The sequence below is a fragment of the Pseudoliparis swirei genome, chromosome 15 (assembly GCF_029220125.1).
Source record: "Pseudoliparis swirei isolate HS2019 ecotype Mariana Trench chromosome 15, NWPU_hadal_v1, whole genome shotgun sequence".
NCBI lineage: Eukaryota > Metazoa > Chordata > Actinopteri > Perciformes > Liparidae > Pseudoliparis > Pseudoliparis swirei.
The window spans coordinates 10,135,880-10,151,773 of record NC_079402.1 but is presented as its reverse complement, the minus strand read 5'-3'; the positions used below and the strand labels follow the sequence as shown (position 1 = coordinate 10,151,773).

At 41.0% G+C, this 15,894-nt stretch overlaps 1 protein-coding gene across 2 annotated transcripts in view; it reads left to right on the top strand.

Annotated features, from left to right (window-relative positions):
• Nucleotides 1–241: 241 nt before the first annotated feature.
• The window catches only part of sfswap (splicing factor SWAP), a 52,851-nt gene continuing 37,198 nt past the window's right edge, over nucleotides 242–15,894 (top strand). Inside the window, exons 1-10 of one of the 2 annotated variants that reach the window (XM_056432144.1) lie at nucleotides 242–577; nucleotides 2,142–2,305; nucleotides 4,386–4,517; nucleotides 6,670–6,746; nucleotides 7,822–8,047; nucleotides 8,233–8,333; nucleotides 10,051–10,189; nucleotides 14,376–14,622; nucleotides 15,012–15,164; nucleotides 15,337–15,430. In XM_056432144.1, coding sequence (XP_056288119.1) covers nucleotides 381–577; nucleotides 2,142–2,305; nucleotides 4,386–4,517; nucleotides 6,670–6,746; nucleotides 7,822–8,047; nucleotides 8,233–8,333; nucleotides 10,051–10,189; nucleotides 14,376–14,622; nucleotides 15,012–15,164; nucleotides 15,337–15,430 — 1,530 coding nt within the window. In that variant the 5' untranslated portion in view covers nucleotides 242–380. Of the gene's footprint in view, nucleotides 1,720–2,141; nucleotides 2,306–4,385; nucleotides 4,518–6,669; nucleotides 6,747–7,821; nucleotides 8,048–8,232; nucleotides 8,334–10,050; nucleotides 10,190–14,375; nucleotides 14,623–15,011; nucleotides 15,165–15,336; nucleotides 15,431–15,894 lie in introns of both variants that reach the window. The other variant, XM_056432145.1, reaches the window with a different exon arrangement.

Genomic DNA, 15,894 nt, shown 5'->3' with positions numbered 1-15,894 from the left:
ATTCACCACGAGCACATTCGACAACTGTAAAACCACTTCACTGGCGACATTACGACTCATAGAAAAAACATTTGCTTTAAAAATAAAACGGACGGCCAAATATAATTGAAATCTATTTTTAAATATAATTATTTCTCATTATTGAATATTTTAACAACGTTGAAAAATGGTCGTAAAGTGCGGACTGGAAACGAAAGTGCATTTGCTTCCTTTCCAACATGGCGACAGACGGCACGTAGAATCTAGTTTTGGGCTACAACATTTCGGATTATCGTAACATTTGGACCACATGCAAGCTATTTGCTGATTAAAAACCCGTCACAATACTGTTATAACTATTTTATTTCGCTCGTCGTTTGGTTTTCGTGAGCAATTGGGATATGTATCGTCGCGGAGCGGCAAAGAAGGACCACAACAAACCGGTGAAGAAGGATGTGAGTGACAGTGACAAATACGCCGACCTCTTGGTGTTCGGATATGCCTGCAAACTGTTTCCAGACGAAGAAAGGGCGCTTTACCATGAACATGGAAAACATCTCATCCCATGGATGGGGGACAAGAACATCATGATTGATAGGTCGGTTGAACAAACTTAGACCGAACCATTATGCTAACCATTTATCCTTACAGTTGGCCTCAGCACTCAAGGGACAACTTGGAGTTTGTCTTGCGGGACTCGGGAATACCTGCAACTGGCGACGAATGTTTCCTTTCTTTGTCCGTGCACTTGTTTTTTTTGGATGTACTGAACTGATTGTGAAGATGCAAACTCCTGATAGTCTTTGCTGACAGTAGCCATGATGCTAAACTATCGAGAAGGTTATGCAGTTCCTCAGTTGCCAATGTATCCGTCACACCAGCTAGATCCGCTGCAGTCCAGGACAACATTGATGCACAAAACAATTGATTAACTTTTAAAACAGAAATACAACTAACTTTATTTAAATGTGTCCTGCTGCATTAGTTTGTGCTGTGTGCCTCATACACTGGCAATGGCGTCTATTTTAGAGACACAATCGAGATATTTAAATTCCATAACTAAGACTACACATGTTAGCTTGTGGTGGGCTTTGCATCTTGGCATGTTGGGGAGATTTTCCTCCCAGAACGTTTTGCCTCCTTCTTAGTGCAATGCAATAGCAGTCGTAATGAAGTGCAACGCAGACGATGTTTACTTCTCTTTGTCCTTTTCGAATTGACTTTTGCAGACGGCTCAGTGTGCACAAAGTGGAGTATGTGCCACAGTCCACGAGGCCAGAGCAAATTCTAACCAAGACTAAAGTTACAGCAGTTAAGGTGATTCAAAATATCACAATGCCGATGTGAATTGATGGGGTTCGACTGACTAAAACACGTTTAATGGGTGCTTTTAAGAATTGCCACAAAACTGTGGCTGCATGCGCTGCAGTCATGTTTTAGTGTTACTTTCATGCAGAGCACATACTGACTTACTCAAACCTGAAAATAGTGCATTTATTATTTTTGAATCACCTTGATCTGCGGTGGCCCAACTTGTGTTTCATTTGTACAGCCTTTGTATGCGTGTCTTTATCACATAACCCAGTTTTCCCCCAGCAAGGTAGGCTAAGGGGTCCGGCCAAACCCTGAATGCCAACCACAACACCCCATTTCTTTGTCTTCGTGAAGAAACTGCAACTGAGAAGTGCCGTAGAGGGACGAACCCTGGAAAATGTCGTCCATTTGGGTTCTTGCGGATAGGTATTTATGTGCTCGGGTTTGTGTGAATGTAACTCTTTTTGCAGATGTAGACCTATTGATGTGTGATACAGGGGGGAATTGAACCCTGTGAGGTAAGAGGCGAGTTGCTTTGTTTCTTTTTTGTTTGCTTTTCTTTTGATGTAGGGTTGTTTGTTTGTAACACTTCGCAGCAGTGAGCTTGCTAGGTATCTTAAGAGCACTATCGACAATTAAGCCCAAGGACTTAAACAGTGCATTATTATATTGACTATTTTGATACATTTTCACTTTAAGTATTTTACAAGTATATTCCTTCAAGATAGGCTTACAGAGGTAGAGCATTGTTAATGTGTTTGGCCCCCCTCCCTCGGTAAGTAGGTCCAAATTGTGTATTCAAATCTTTGTCGACTTCCGTCTCTCTAATCCTTATTATCATCCGACAGATACGATGGGCGTGGTCACTTACATGACCTCTCCGAGTATGACAGCGGGTCATGGAATACATCCTACCAGCTGTCGGAGGAAGAGGCCAGGATTGAGGCGCTGTGCGACGAGGAGAGGTACCTGGCTCTGCACACCGACCTGCTGGAAGAGGAGGCCAGACAAGGTGGGTGGGGTGCTAGTTCTGACAAGTCCACTTATGGTACACATCGATGTCAATCTGCTCCCAATGGGTCCCGCTTGATGATATTGATGTATATATCTGCCTTTGTTTCCTGAGTTAGTCGTCGTTGTTTGATAAGGGCCTGTTAGAATTTTTGTGGGTCCATCAATCATCTCGTTATGATCATTCACCCTATCAGAGCGAGTGTTAGGACAACTTTTTAAGCCACAGCAAAGTGCAGACCAAATGTAATTACATGTATTTTAAACACAATGTGAGATAACTTCATTACCCACATGCGTGCCATGGCTCTGTAACTTGTCGTACTAAAATTAGAACTTCAAAGGCAGGTAAGTGTGACTTAAATAGGTCATGTCTTCTTAAAATTAACCATTTGTCATTTACTGTGGGCAATATATTCCAAATACATACATATACATACATATACTTATATGAAAATATGTATTCATACTTTTCATTTACCATTCAACGGAACTTTATACATTGCTGCAACAAATCTCTGTGTTGTTGCAGTTTTATATGATCGGAAATATTGGCTGCTATTTTCTTACTTACATAATTCAATTCAATTTAGTTTATTTTGTATAGTCCAATGTTACAAATTACGAATTTGCCTCAGATTTCTTTACAATCTGTACACATCCGACATCCCTGTCCCAGGACCTCACATCGGTTCAGGAAACATTCCCAAGAAATAGAAAAAACCCTTTCACGGGGAAAAAAGGGAAGAAACCTTCAGGAGAGCAACAGAGGAGGATCCCTCTCCAGGATGGACAGAAGCAAGAGATGTCATGTGTACAGATGATGTTATGATGCTTACAAATTGTCTCGATGCTTGACGATATTAAATCCCATTGGAAGATAAAATGGTCACTTTCAGGGAGTCAGTCAGTGCATTCGTGTCCCAAAAATCTTTAATCTCAGTGTCCTCTATTAACATTTTAAAATAGATTAATACCAATTTAACAAGCCTGTCTGTGCAGACACACTTGTGGCAACTCTTAACATTTCGTATATGCTTCAATCTAGGCTTCCAATAATCATGTTTCCTAGCCCCCTTTATGGCACTTCCAGTTTGTCATCTCCCTACAAATGAAGGCTTATATGCTGAGCTCAACAGCTATTATTCCCTGGAAATCACTTTCAATCTTTGGAGACTTGCATCTCAGTCGGTTCACATTATAATGAAACAGGCTGTTTGATGACAACGCACCCTTCTGACTTAATGACTGTAATTGAATTGATAAGCCACAGATTCATGTGAAATATAGTGTGTCATGCCCAAACTGACAGGACCGAATGAGTCGGCTAGTGATTTGTGTCACACACACACACACACACACACTCACTGCAGAATATTCATCCCAGGCTAGTTTGCCCTTGAATTGGGAGGTCTGACCCCATTTACTAACGCTATTATCCATCTGTCCACTGAAGGGACAGCAGGAGGAAAGCATTAGAAATATTCAGATCTTTTCTGGCAATTTTGCCCTCGCTTCTTTGATAAGATATAGTTGGTCATGAATTTCAATAGGAAAGGGTGAGTGTCTCGGTCCAAACAACCATGTCTATTTGTCCAGGGAAATCAACAGTTGTTAGCAGCTGGCCAGAATAAACCGGGGTCTGAGTTGGCTAGCAACGCAGTAGGTCGCCTTATTAATATTTGGGGAAATGCAACCTTCTTCAGTCCCTTCTTCCTCTTTGGCTTTTAGCAATGCTGCTTTTCCTCTTCTGAATGAAAAGATACCAAACCAAGAGGAAAGTGCCCTGCGTTTAACAACTCATCCTCTGATTCAGGCCACACAAAGCAAACTGGAGGCTTGAAAACGCCATAAGATACGCATCAAACATTTGGTACCAACTTAATAAGTATTATACATAATAACACAATACATACTGTAATATATTCTTCCTAACATATGGATGTTATGGTGTAGATGTCTTTGAGTTATCTAGTGCTGCATCAAAATAAAGACTGTCTATTTCTGCTATCGGATTCAAAATATCCTCATCACCCGTGTTGTAAATGTTTCTTCGTTGTGTGTTTTCTTGTTTTCCTCAGAGGAGGAGTACAAACGTCTGAGTGAGGCGCTGGCCGATGAAGGCACCTACACTGCAGTGGCCTTCAAATACAGTGCTGACTACTACGATCCCTCTCAGCCCACCGTGGAGGACGAGGCCAACAGGGAATGTGGTGAGAGCACTGCAGAGATAACTCACGGAATAGTTCTTTGGAAACAAAACAAAAAGTTATTGGCTGTTCAATGTAATCACAAGACTGTATACCATGAATATCTAGTTTTCAAAACCCTGTGGTGTGATCTGTGCCAACGTTTTTAGCTGCTTGACTTTTATCTTCAGGTTTTTGCTGTGATGAACAGCAGGTTCTGTCAAATCCATTTCTTATTCATGTCTTCTTTTTTTCTTTTCTTATTTTTAAACTATTTAAATCCATGCGATCGTTTGCAAATATGCGACCTCGAGGGCGCCGCTGGAGTCAATATTTTGCCTGCAGCTGACACAGTGAACATGTCAAATATATTTATACTTTATTCAATATTACAGAATGATATCATAAAATCCAACTCTAACTCTTTGTAACAACGCTTTATTGAGGCCTTCCAGTTGTTTTGACATTTTTCGCCAAGAGTGGTAGGAGGTTTGACATTTAGACAGCTAATCACCTGTGACCTCCACCGTCGGCTCTGGTTGTCGTCCATTCATATCTGACTTGACACACACACACACACACACACTTGCAACTTTTAATATTTGATGTAGTGATAGCCAGAAGCACTTTGCCTCAGTCAGTGGCCTGACAGTTATGCAGACTAAATGCCGTTCTCTGGGGAGATTGGAGAGCCATTCCAGAGTACGACTACATCTGCCAGCAGGAATTGCGAGCAGAATTTGCCCTTTGGGAATAAGTAAATAAAGGCCATGTCACACTGGGAATTAGCTTTTTGAGCTGGTTTCAGTTGAATCCTTGCTGCAGTTTGTTGTCCCGTTTTGAGTTCCTTCTTTATTGTCCACGACATTGTCACAAATACAAAATCATGAATATATCCCCCGCTACAATGCTTTGTAGCATCAAAGGGAGTTTGATGTTGATGAGATAGTAATGTGTGATGACCACTGAAGTTTACATAATATGCCAGAATTAGCAGCCAAATACAAGCTTGTCAACTAGTGTTGTAATGCCCCCCCCCCCCCACCCCACACACACACAGACACACACACCCTCACGGTCCAAATATGTTTAATCTCATAAGAAATGCAGTGTTGATGAGAATCTTGAAGATGATGCTTTCACAACAACATAACTGGACATGAGAGTTATGACCTGTTTAACGTCCTACTAGCTCTAAGCTTCGTAAAATACATCATTTAAACTACTATTGACTTGATTTGTTTTAATCAATAAATATACCTCATCTTTTTGAATTGTGTGTTTTTATAAGAAGAGAAATCCTTATAATTTACTCTAACAAGGTAAAAAAAATAAGATTTAGAATTGTTGATGGTTTACACTGACTTCAGAGTGGTTTAAGATTTTCGGTACAGTGGCAAAAAATAAATTGTCTGGATCCTTGTAGAACAACAAAGGGATTTGTATCTCAAATTGATTATCAATGATCTTCAATTGCTATGGGCAGCACACGAATAGGATCTCTCAAAGTTCTATTTGCTTTATTTCTTTCTTTGTGCTGATCCTATCTGACCTGATCCGTCACTCTGATCTGACTCGTGAGTTTAATGATCCGTTAAACCACTAATAACCATGATGATGATAATAATAATCCCATATAACTATAGGGGCGATGAAGAGCATATCTTCTTTCAAAATAGGGACACTGTTTGAAGGGCTATTATCTTATCACAAAATTGGAGTGGAAACGTGAAATAAGATGATGTCATCACGTGGAAACTGATTGGCTTTCAGGCCCTGCCAAAAGCTGATTTTAAAACTGTACCCACGTCACGCCTCAAACGACAAGCCTATTGAAATCTGCAGGAATGATGGGATGGCTGGATTATTTTTCCCATAAATGCTATGTTTAGTGCAACATTATAATAATAATCTAGTTTCCACCGAACCTGTATACTTTTATGGAGGGCAGGCAGGTGAAGGTTAAGAATAGAAGATGAAGAGTGTCATACTTCTGTGATATATTTGAATAATGGATAGCATGTGGTTCATCCACTTTTCAAATGTTTTCGACATTCATAATTAATCTCAAATTACTGCTCAACTGGATAGATATCCAGCAGGGTCTATTTACTTGGCATTACGAATTGCAAATTCATCTCTTTCTTTTTGCCCCGCTAACTCTTCACATGCATAGAAGATGCAGAGCCCGAGGAGAGTGAGGAACCGTTTGTCGCTCCCCCGGGACTCGCTATCCCTCCTGATGTGGAACTGGTGAGTGTTAAATATCCTTACTGATGTGAATGCCCTGTTGTGCGCGTGTATTTATACACGACATATAAGCATGCATATGAACAGTGGGTATCCACCTGAAGTACGAGCCGAACAAATTGGTCTGATAATTGTCATGAGGGTCAGGATCAGGAGGTCTAAAAGGATGTAGATATGTCTGTGACCTCTCTCTGAATCTGTAGAACTGTTGGGCGTACAGAGTTTACACCAGAAATAGTTAGAGGTAGAAAGCCACCCCAGATCCTGACACATCATTAGATGACAGTCTAATCAATAGCCATTCAAGCATTTGCGATGTGATATAGCGCCTCCTTCTCTTTCCTCATAAAATGAGAGGTGTGTGTCATCATTCTTTTTTGCTTCAAAACGGCACATATTTGCCAAATGAAGAAATATACATAAAGGCAATGTTTTATATTGATATAATATCCAATCATAACAACAGGCAAAAAACAACAAAGAATACAAATGTAAAATGCATTGCTGCTGTTCTATCTGGTGTTTTAGTGTGAGACATTGTTCCCTCTGGACGAAGCCAATCCGCCACTAAAGCCCTCAGTGACCCTTCAGCTGCTTTGCTATGCATGAGAAGAAAAACAAGTTTAAATGGTTGCACGGACTGTGTGCATATTGTGTATATAGCATGCTGGGTAGGAGACGATCAATACACACTTGTGCATACATACAGAGCACAACATCACTGCTGTACATTAGATGCATATAATATAATAATATCTTCATTTATAATAATAAAGTGTCTACTCCTTAGATTGTGAGTTATAGATAGCAGAGAATGCCAGGCAGTATGAGGAGAAAGCAAGGGACTGACAAAGTGTCCGAGCTCTTTGGCCAGAATCTGACGAACAAGTATGCAGAAACCGTTGATTGTTGATACAATATTCCCCTAAAATATGATTATTGTAATGGAATTTCGATAAGAAATATTTAAAAAATGTTGCACATTGAAAACTTATTTTTAATCGTTATGAATCAGATATGTTCCGTTTAAAACATATATGCTCTTTTTTTAAATTTTTTAAAAAAACTTTCTTTGTAGCCGGCAACAATCAAGACCAATAACATCATCGAGAGGACAGCCAACTTTGTATCCCAGCAGGGGGCCCAGTTTGAAATAGTGCTGAAAGCGAAGCAGTCCGGCAACTCCCAGTTTGACTTCCTTCGTTTTGACCATTACCTGAACCCGTATTACAAACACATCCTGCGGGCCATGAAGGAAGGGCGATACAAGTTTGTCACCGCCAAGAAGCAAGAGCAGTCGCAGGGTGAGTTCCACAGTCGCTGTCGAGAATTATCATGTCCTGTAATTAACTCAGAAATATCACATCTGTTGTAAATGAGCAATCAAACAGAAACACGATGATGCAGTAAGACGCTCTGCATTAATTATGATGTTAAACATTTGTTCATGCATAGATTCATGACACTTTATTTTGCTTTCTCGCTGTAGAATCCCACTCTGATGATTCAGATGAGGACGGGGATGGGAATTACCTCCATCCCAGCCTGTTTGCCCCGAAAAGGTGCTCGCGCCTGGAGGAGCTGATGAAGGTAAAACAAATAGAGTGTTGGCCACTCGGTGTGGAGCTTTACCTGTTGGACACAGTCGCTCCTTTATACTGTGATGCAGTCCTGTCAAAGACAATGGACATTGGAACATCTAACGCCCTCGTGTTGGGGTTCATAACATCCCCCGTAGGCGCACACAGCTCGGTGACTTTCACCGACTACGTCTGGATGACTTCCTTTTCCAGCGCTACTAGAGCAGCAGCAGCCAGTTAGATTCACCAACGGCACGATGTCAGTGATGACGGGCGGAGCGTCTCAACTCTGATTGGCTTTCACAACTCAACGTCGGGCAAATTGTTCTCCACAGTTGAAATATTGAAACTTTGAGGCAAATTCTGCGTCATTCGCATCTATTCTCATTGTCTTTACAAGGGATCTACTCGCTATTTTCTCTTGAACGAGTATGACTGAATAATCTGAAATTTCAGATGACTCCTGCTGAATTCTGTGTTTTTACCACGAGGATGCTGCTACAGAACCAATTTTATTTATTTTCCTTTTGTTTCTCGTTACATGTGACCCTCCAGATCACACATGTTGCATCCAGAACAAAATGATTATGTATCTGCAATTTAGATGCATCAAGATGAATTGATTATCGTTTTATAATCGCACCTCTGAATCAAATCGTGAGATGCCCACCTCTAGATCTGTGGCTTACAAAGTGAAGAAGTGTTTTTCATTGGTGTTCTTTGACTGCTTATCTCAAAGAGAAATATTTTTTAATCTGTCACAAGTTTGCTGCAATTATAACTTGTCGACGACTGCTGCCTCCCATGAGAATAACATTTCTGTTGGTACAGCCCATGTCTGTTGCTGCATTCTCTTAAGATAAGACAAGATAATCCTTTACCCTGAAGTGATATACAAAACAGTGCAGAGTCTACAGTAACTGAATTTCATATATACAGACAATAACTGTTAATAACTAGAACGGGCACTCGGTAGAGCGCATACCTTCGCATATCACAAGATTGGGCATTGAATTATGAACATTTTGGCATTAGTTGCATGCCAATTGGATATTTGACCGAGCTATGGTAAAAAGAAGATTTTGACCTTTTCATGACCTTGACCTTTGACCCGATCGATCCCAAAATCTAATCAAATGGTCCCCGGATAATAACCAATCATCCCACCAAATTTCATGCGATTCGGTTTTAAACTTTTTTTGTTACGCGAATAACACGCATACAAATAAATAAATAAATCAATAAATAAATACACAGCGATCAAAACATAACCTTCCGCATTTTCAATGCGAAGGTAACTATTTTCTGTTTCCCTGTCTTCATGTTGTTAGTTCTCTTGTCAGCCCAGTCATTAGTCTGACGGAAGAAGCATGGAAGCATGTTATGTTTTTAAAAACACAATGAGCTCCTTTTAAGAGGAAGCTGTCAGGCAGTTGCTTTCCACTTCTCATCAGCCACTCCAATGTCCTTCTCAGGCTTCATTTTGTACGGGGATAACTATTAAATTCTGTATCTAATGCTTAAATATGACACTGCATTTCATGGTTTCTGACTTCAAAGCTTTGAATATTTAGTGTGTGTATTATGATATCACTCTAAATGCTCCCATCTCTCCTACAATACGCACACGGTGTGATCTCAATGGCTTTCGTATTCATTTACAGAAAAAAAAGAACACCGTGGTGTGATGCTGTTCTCTATAACAAACCGGCTTTCTTCTTGTGCAGCCTCTTAAAGTAATGGACCCAGACCATCCTCTGGCAGCACTCGTACGAAAAGCCCGCCTGGAAAGGAACGGCACGGCGACACTGGAAACCAAAGCAGAAGAAGTGACAGACCCAGCTGTCTCCAGCACACCAGCTGACCGTGAGTATGGACCGCAATCGCATTGCTAGGCAACAGCTTTGGTCGATGTTAACTTCTTGCCGGATGATGTCATTCACATGCACTGCAACAAGGAATATAATGAAAGAGGGAAGGGCGATTACGGTGATGGGACTGTATTCCAATATTGCATCAATGCCAGTTCCATCAAAGCAAATAAGTCCCACTATAAACCATCAGAGCTGTGTTGTTTGATTTTTAAATGGGAAAAAGGCTTATGCCAAAGGGCACCGAAAAGGCAGTTTCCAGTGTAAGTGACTTCTGCCCGTTGGCACTCACTCCCATTCTGATTAGGTAATATGAGAAATGCTTTAAAAACATCATCCCAGCCGGTCTGGATCCTCACCCGTTTGCATACAGATCCACTGAGGATGCCGTTTCCGCGGGCCTCCACTCAAAGTTAGTTGGTTCTGCATAAAGCGTTCTGCCACTGCTGGTTGGTCAATATAGCTCCCCACCAATTAATGCCGACCATAGTCTGTTATTGATACGAAGGCGTTCTAAGCACCTTTCAGCAAAGTAGTATTGAGCTGAGACTGAGAGGGGCTCCGGGGCTCCGAAAGCCAGAGGACCTGACCTAAACCATCTCTCGGGTCAACACTTTCTCATCCACCTGGGCCCTGGGTCAGATCAGACTTCAATTGGTGCATGCTCTGGGTGTGCAATATTTTGATGAGACTATTAGCCAGTTTGTAATCAGGTTTAATCACATAAGCACCAGAGTTTAGTTTAGTTTATTAACTGAATCGTTAGATGATGCCTTGGCGGCCGCTCATCTTCCTGGGGTCCACAGAAAGGACAGAATGTAATACATACAAACATGCAAAACAAACAGTTAAAAAATAAAACAAAATGAATGATAATTAAAAAATAAAGAAAGTGCAGTCGAGGCCTAGGATGTGTATTGTGCAGCACATCAGTAATTTATACAAAGAAAGATCCGATGACTACCAAAGGGATGGAAAATTTCAAGTAGTTAATGTCAAGTGGTTGATGCCCCGAGGTGGGCCGTTAATTGTTTTTTAAATGACAAATTATTACCTGTATGAGATACATAATGAGTAGTAATTCCAAGCAGTAATTAAACTCTGTACATTTGAGGTTTGTTCTTGTGGTAGGAGGTATCAAGTGATACCGCATCTCCACCAAAGCACAACAAATTACTGATTTTAACTAATCTAATTTTGTGTTGGAAATTGTGTAAATTACATCAAAGGAATATTTAGGTATTTAAAAAAATGTGAGCATGCTCACCATAGTCCCACATGCATTGTAAGTTAAATGTTTTCATTGTACCTGGGTCCCAGTCGAGGAAATGCACAGATTGAGTGTCTGGAAAGCTGTGTGATGTGTGATGATGTTCGTCCACATAGTAGCCCTTTCCTTGGAGGGAGACTATTTCTTTAAACCTGACCTCCCTTTATAAAGTGACCTGTTGTGACCTCTAGGTCATCATGAAACTGTCCAACCACAAACTAGAGATCAAGGGCATGCAGAGGATGTATGGCTTCCCTCTGTATATTGACAATAAGGGGGTTTCTATGTCTTTCCTAAAGGTATTGGGGCGTTAATGTGGGATTTTATTCAATCATTACCTGGGCCCAGAAAGGCTAAATCTTGCAGCAAATACAATCTGCACTCTGAATCCTGAATACGTGCCTCACTGCAGCCCACTGCTCCTGAAGGACTAAAGGATGGGTTAAATGCAGAGAATACATGGCGTTGCCTCTGTCCTCTGTGCAATGACAATACATTGAATCCAATCCAATCCAAAATGCTTAAGTCTAAGAGTCACTTCTTGAACTCACTAAATACAGTGATTGGTTTTAAATGTCTATTCAAAATCACAAAGCAGGTCTTTTTGATGCCCTCAATGTTCTCTTGGCCTTATTACCTTCGCATTGAAAATGCGGAAGGTTATGTTTTGATCGCCGTGTATTTATTTATTGATTTATTTATTTGTATGCGTGTTACTCGCAAAAGTAAAAAAGTATTAAACCGAATCGCGTGAAATTTGGTGGGATGATTGGTTATTATCTGGGGACCATTTGATTAGATTTTGGGATCGATCGGGTCAAAGGTCATGGTCAAGGTCATGAAAAGGTCAACATCTTCTTTTTACCATAGTGCGGTCAATTTGTATCCAATTGGCATGCAGCTAATGCCAAAATGTTCATAATTCAATGCCCAATCTTGTGATATGCGAAGGTATGCGCTCTACCGAGTGCCCGTTCTAGTTTAACATGTTCCTGAACGTCACAGCGTAAGTTATAAGCACTAGCACCACAACTACCTGCGCATGGCAATAGTGAGCCGCGATGACGCAGAACTTGTTGAATTGCATCATTTTAAACTCCTGTAGAAAATAGCACTTCTCTTAAATTCAAAAGACTGCCTGGCTCGTGGACATGCTGTATTGAAAGTCATACGCGTACGCATCCATGATGACTCACATCCCCCCCTTCACACACACACACACACACACACACACTCCACATTATTCATCACACTTATGCTTAAGTACTTATTTCACTTAGAACTCCATCCTCCCCCAAAATGGTTGCTTAATTGTACCTCTGGCCATTGGCCCCTGCTGGCCCGTGAGTTTCAACTTGTCCATTACTGAATGTATTCATCCCTGAGACGGTTGTCTGGATATCCTTTGAGCTTTAACCTGCTCTTTGCTGTTGATATTAGTAGATTGGTTGTAGATGACCTCGCTGCTTAATGCCATTATTATGCATTGTTGCTCAAATGGGGTCAGCTAATGTGCCCAACCACGTCGGTGTGTTGGTCCGATGAGAAAGCTTTCTCTTGTCCTTTGAGCAATTTGGTCTTGCCACTTATGATGTTAATGAAGTTACTCCATTATCTTTTTTGCACTGGATATTCTTTCTTAATTTACTGTATGTAATTACTCACTCTGATCCTAATAAAAGCAGCTTCAAAGAAACTAACTAACTTCAGCAATAAAGTCAATCGATGACATACATCTAGCGATTTGATCGTCCATCGATCCGTCTGACAAACCATTCAACTAAATGCCCTTTTATCTCAACTGTAACAAGTCAAGCTCCTGCTGTGGTTTTCTATTTTCATTACAAGAGAAAATTGGATGTGTCATTGAAGTCTTAACCCTCCTGTTTAAGTACCTCACACTTAAACTTGGAAAGCAATATTAATTCTAATAATTTTCTGGAGGTTTTAATTGCTGGGGTCAAATTGACCCCGAGGGTAAAATATGTCAGCAAATATAAAGGTAACAGGAGGGTTAAACATTGAATGGGGTCAAATTGACCCTAAGGTAACAGGAGGGTTAATATCACACTATTTTCTTTCTCCATTTTGACGCCGACTATTTTTTGTTGTTGTCCTTGACCCTGTATTTCACCGCTCCTCTTCCTCCTCCGCTTTTCAATGGTGAAACTTTGTAACACAAACCCACTGATAGGCCAGATGAACCTTTAGGTCACATCTTGATTTATGGTCTCGGCCCACCGCTGATATACATTAATGACTGCGACAGACGGATTAAACACAACATAACAACGTATGCATAGCAACAGACAGACCATCAACGTTGCGTAACACACTCCTACCACATACCTAACCACACAGATGGGCTGCAGTCCTCTGGCAAATTTGAAGCTGCTCACATGTTGCCTCCCCTCTTTGGAATATGCAATCTTAAAGCAAGCTCCTGCAGTAGAACGTGTGCTAATCGGCTTAGTTTGATACATTTGTGTCATTTAGTTTCATGTCACATTTGCAGGTTGTGTCCCAGTGTACACTAAACACCACGCATAGCTCACTTTTATATTTACAGTAAGGAGAGAGAAACCATGGTGTGAGCTCAACCTTATATCTCCTGGCTCCATCATGGAGGGCGATATCTTTGCCGTGGAATGTACTGTCAACACAGCGACAACACGCCACATGTTCTTATTTTTACTTTACCATGACCTGTTGATCTTCTTCACTGAGGTTGAAATGGCTACAAATGAATAAAAAGATTGCCATAACCATCCTCCGGAATGAATTAGTAAATCATCACCCCCACCCATACAACCGTGCACACACAATCCCTTTCATGCTTTGTGCGTCAGGCACAATTAAAGCATTTCTGGAAGGACATTCATGTAATGCTGTCCCCCTCGTGTCTTTACAGCAAATGCAGCTGCAATTTCCTACGGGTACTACATGCTTCCTGATGGAACGTTCTGCTTGGCTCCGCCTCCCCCAGGGATCGATGCCAGCTCCTACTATAACAGTATGCCCGCAGCTGTCATGGCTCCCCCTACGTCTTCTGATTCCTTGCCTAATGATACTATTGCCATGGCACCGGCAGCGGCGGCCCCCTCTCAGGTCGCCAGCGCTGCCCCTCCTGCTGCTCCTGCTGTTGTACCAGAAACCAGGTAGGAACTAATGGACTTCCTTGTGTGATGCCAATCTCACATGGATGATACTATCTCTTCTGACAGTTGTAGATGTCATTGAATTGGTAGGGTTCCTGGTATTTTGCTTGGTCAAAAATCAATTACCATTACATTTTTTTTTTTTTTTTTAAACATACTGTGTATCAAAACAATAATTTTATTGAATAATCTGATCAAGACAGAAAACTAGTTTCCAATGATCTTAGTCAATATATTTGACTGAAAAAAACTAATTTGCATTATGTGCTCAAAACACAAGGTAAGAGATCTCACTAGAATGAAACACTGTAATGTAATAGAGTAAATACACACATACAGATTACACCTGTGTTAATGGCTGAAACATCTTGAATTTCCCCCCAAAACAGCTCGAAACCCGAAGCTCAAGTTTCCACACCGGCATCAGCAGCCATCATCCCCCCACCGCCTGACACCCAGCCAGTCATAGACAAGCTGGCCGAGTACGTCGCGAGGAACGGTTTTAAGTTTGAGGCCAGTGTCCGAGCCAAGAACGATCCGCGGTGAGTGTCCTTACCAGAAATACATCTGTTGCTCCGGTCACATCCTGGTCTTTAGGGACCCTTATCAGTAACTTTCTTTTCAGATATTGCAGAGCCTCTTCATCATCCTCTGGCTTATCTTTTACGAGTGTTTATCTTATACAGTGTGTGTTCTTCCCTCTGTCTCCTGTAGGTTTGACTTTCTGCAGACTTGGAATCAGTACAACACCTATTATGAGTTTAAGAAGAATTACTTCTTGCAGAAGGAAGGAAGAAGCTTTTCAGAGGTAATATAAGCCATATTTATATATATATATGTGTGTAACAAGTCTTCTATCAATCAAGCAAGTAAACATGTGCATGAAGAGATGATGACATTAAATGATATCTGTGTTGTAGAATCAGATTCCAAAATAGTTGGAGGACCAACAAGCATGTATGAAATCAGTAGGATTTCGAGCTGGGTTGTAAAACGTCGAGTAAAGAATGTAACCCGAATAGTTTATGCACAATTAAGGATACCCTCACTTTCCGAGAGAGATATATTCTTCATATCTTTATTCCTGACCCGACATAATATTTCGTCTTTTTCATCCTATTTTTTGTCCTACTCATTTCTTCATGACATTCTGTTGCTCCGTCGATGCTCGGTATGAGCAGACGCAAACCCACGGATGACCTTCACGCCAAGGAGGAACACTGTTCTCCCATTTGTCTCCTGTCAGCGAGCTCACTGTTCTCCACACACCTG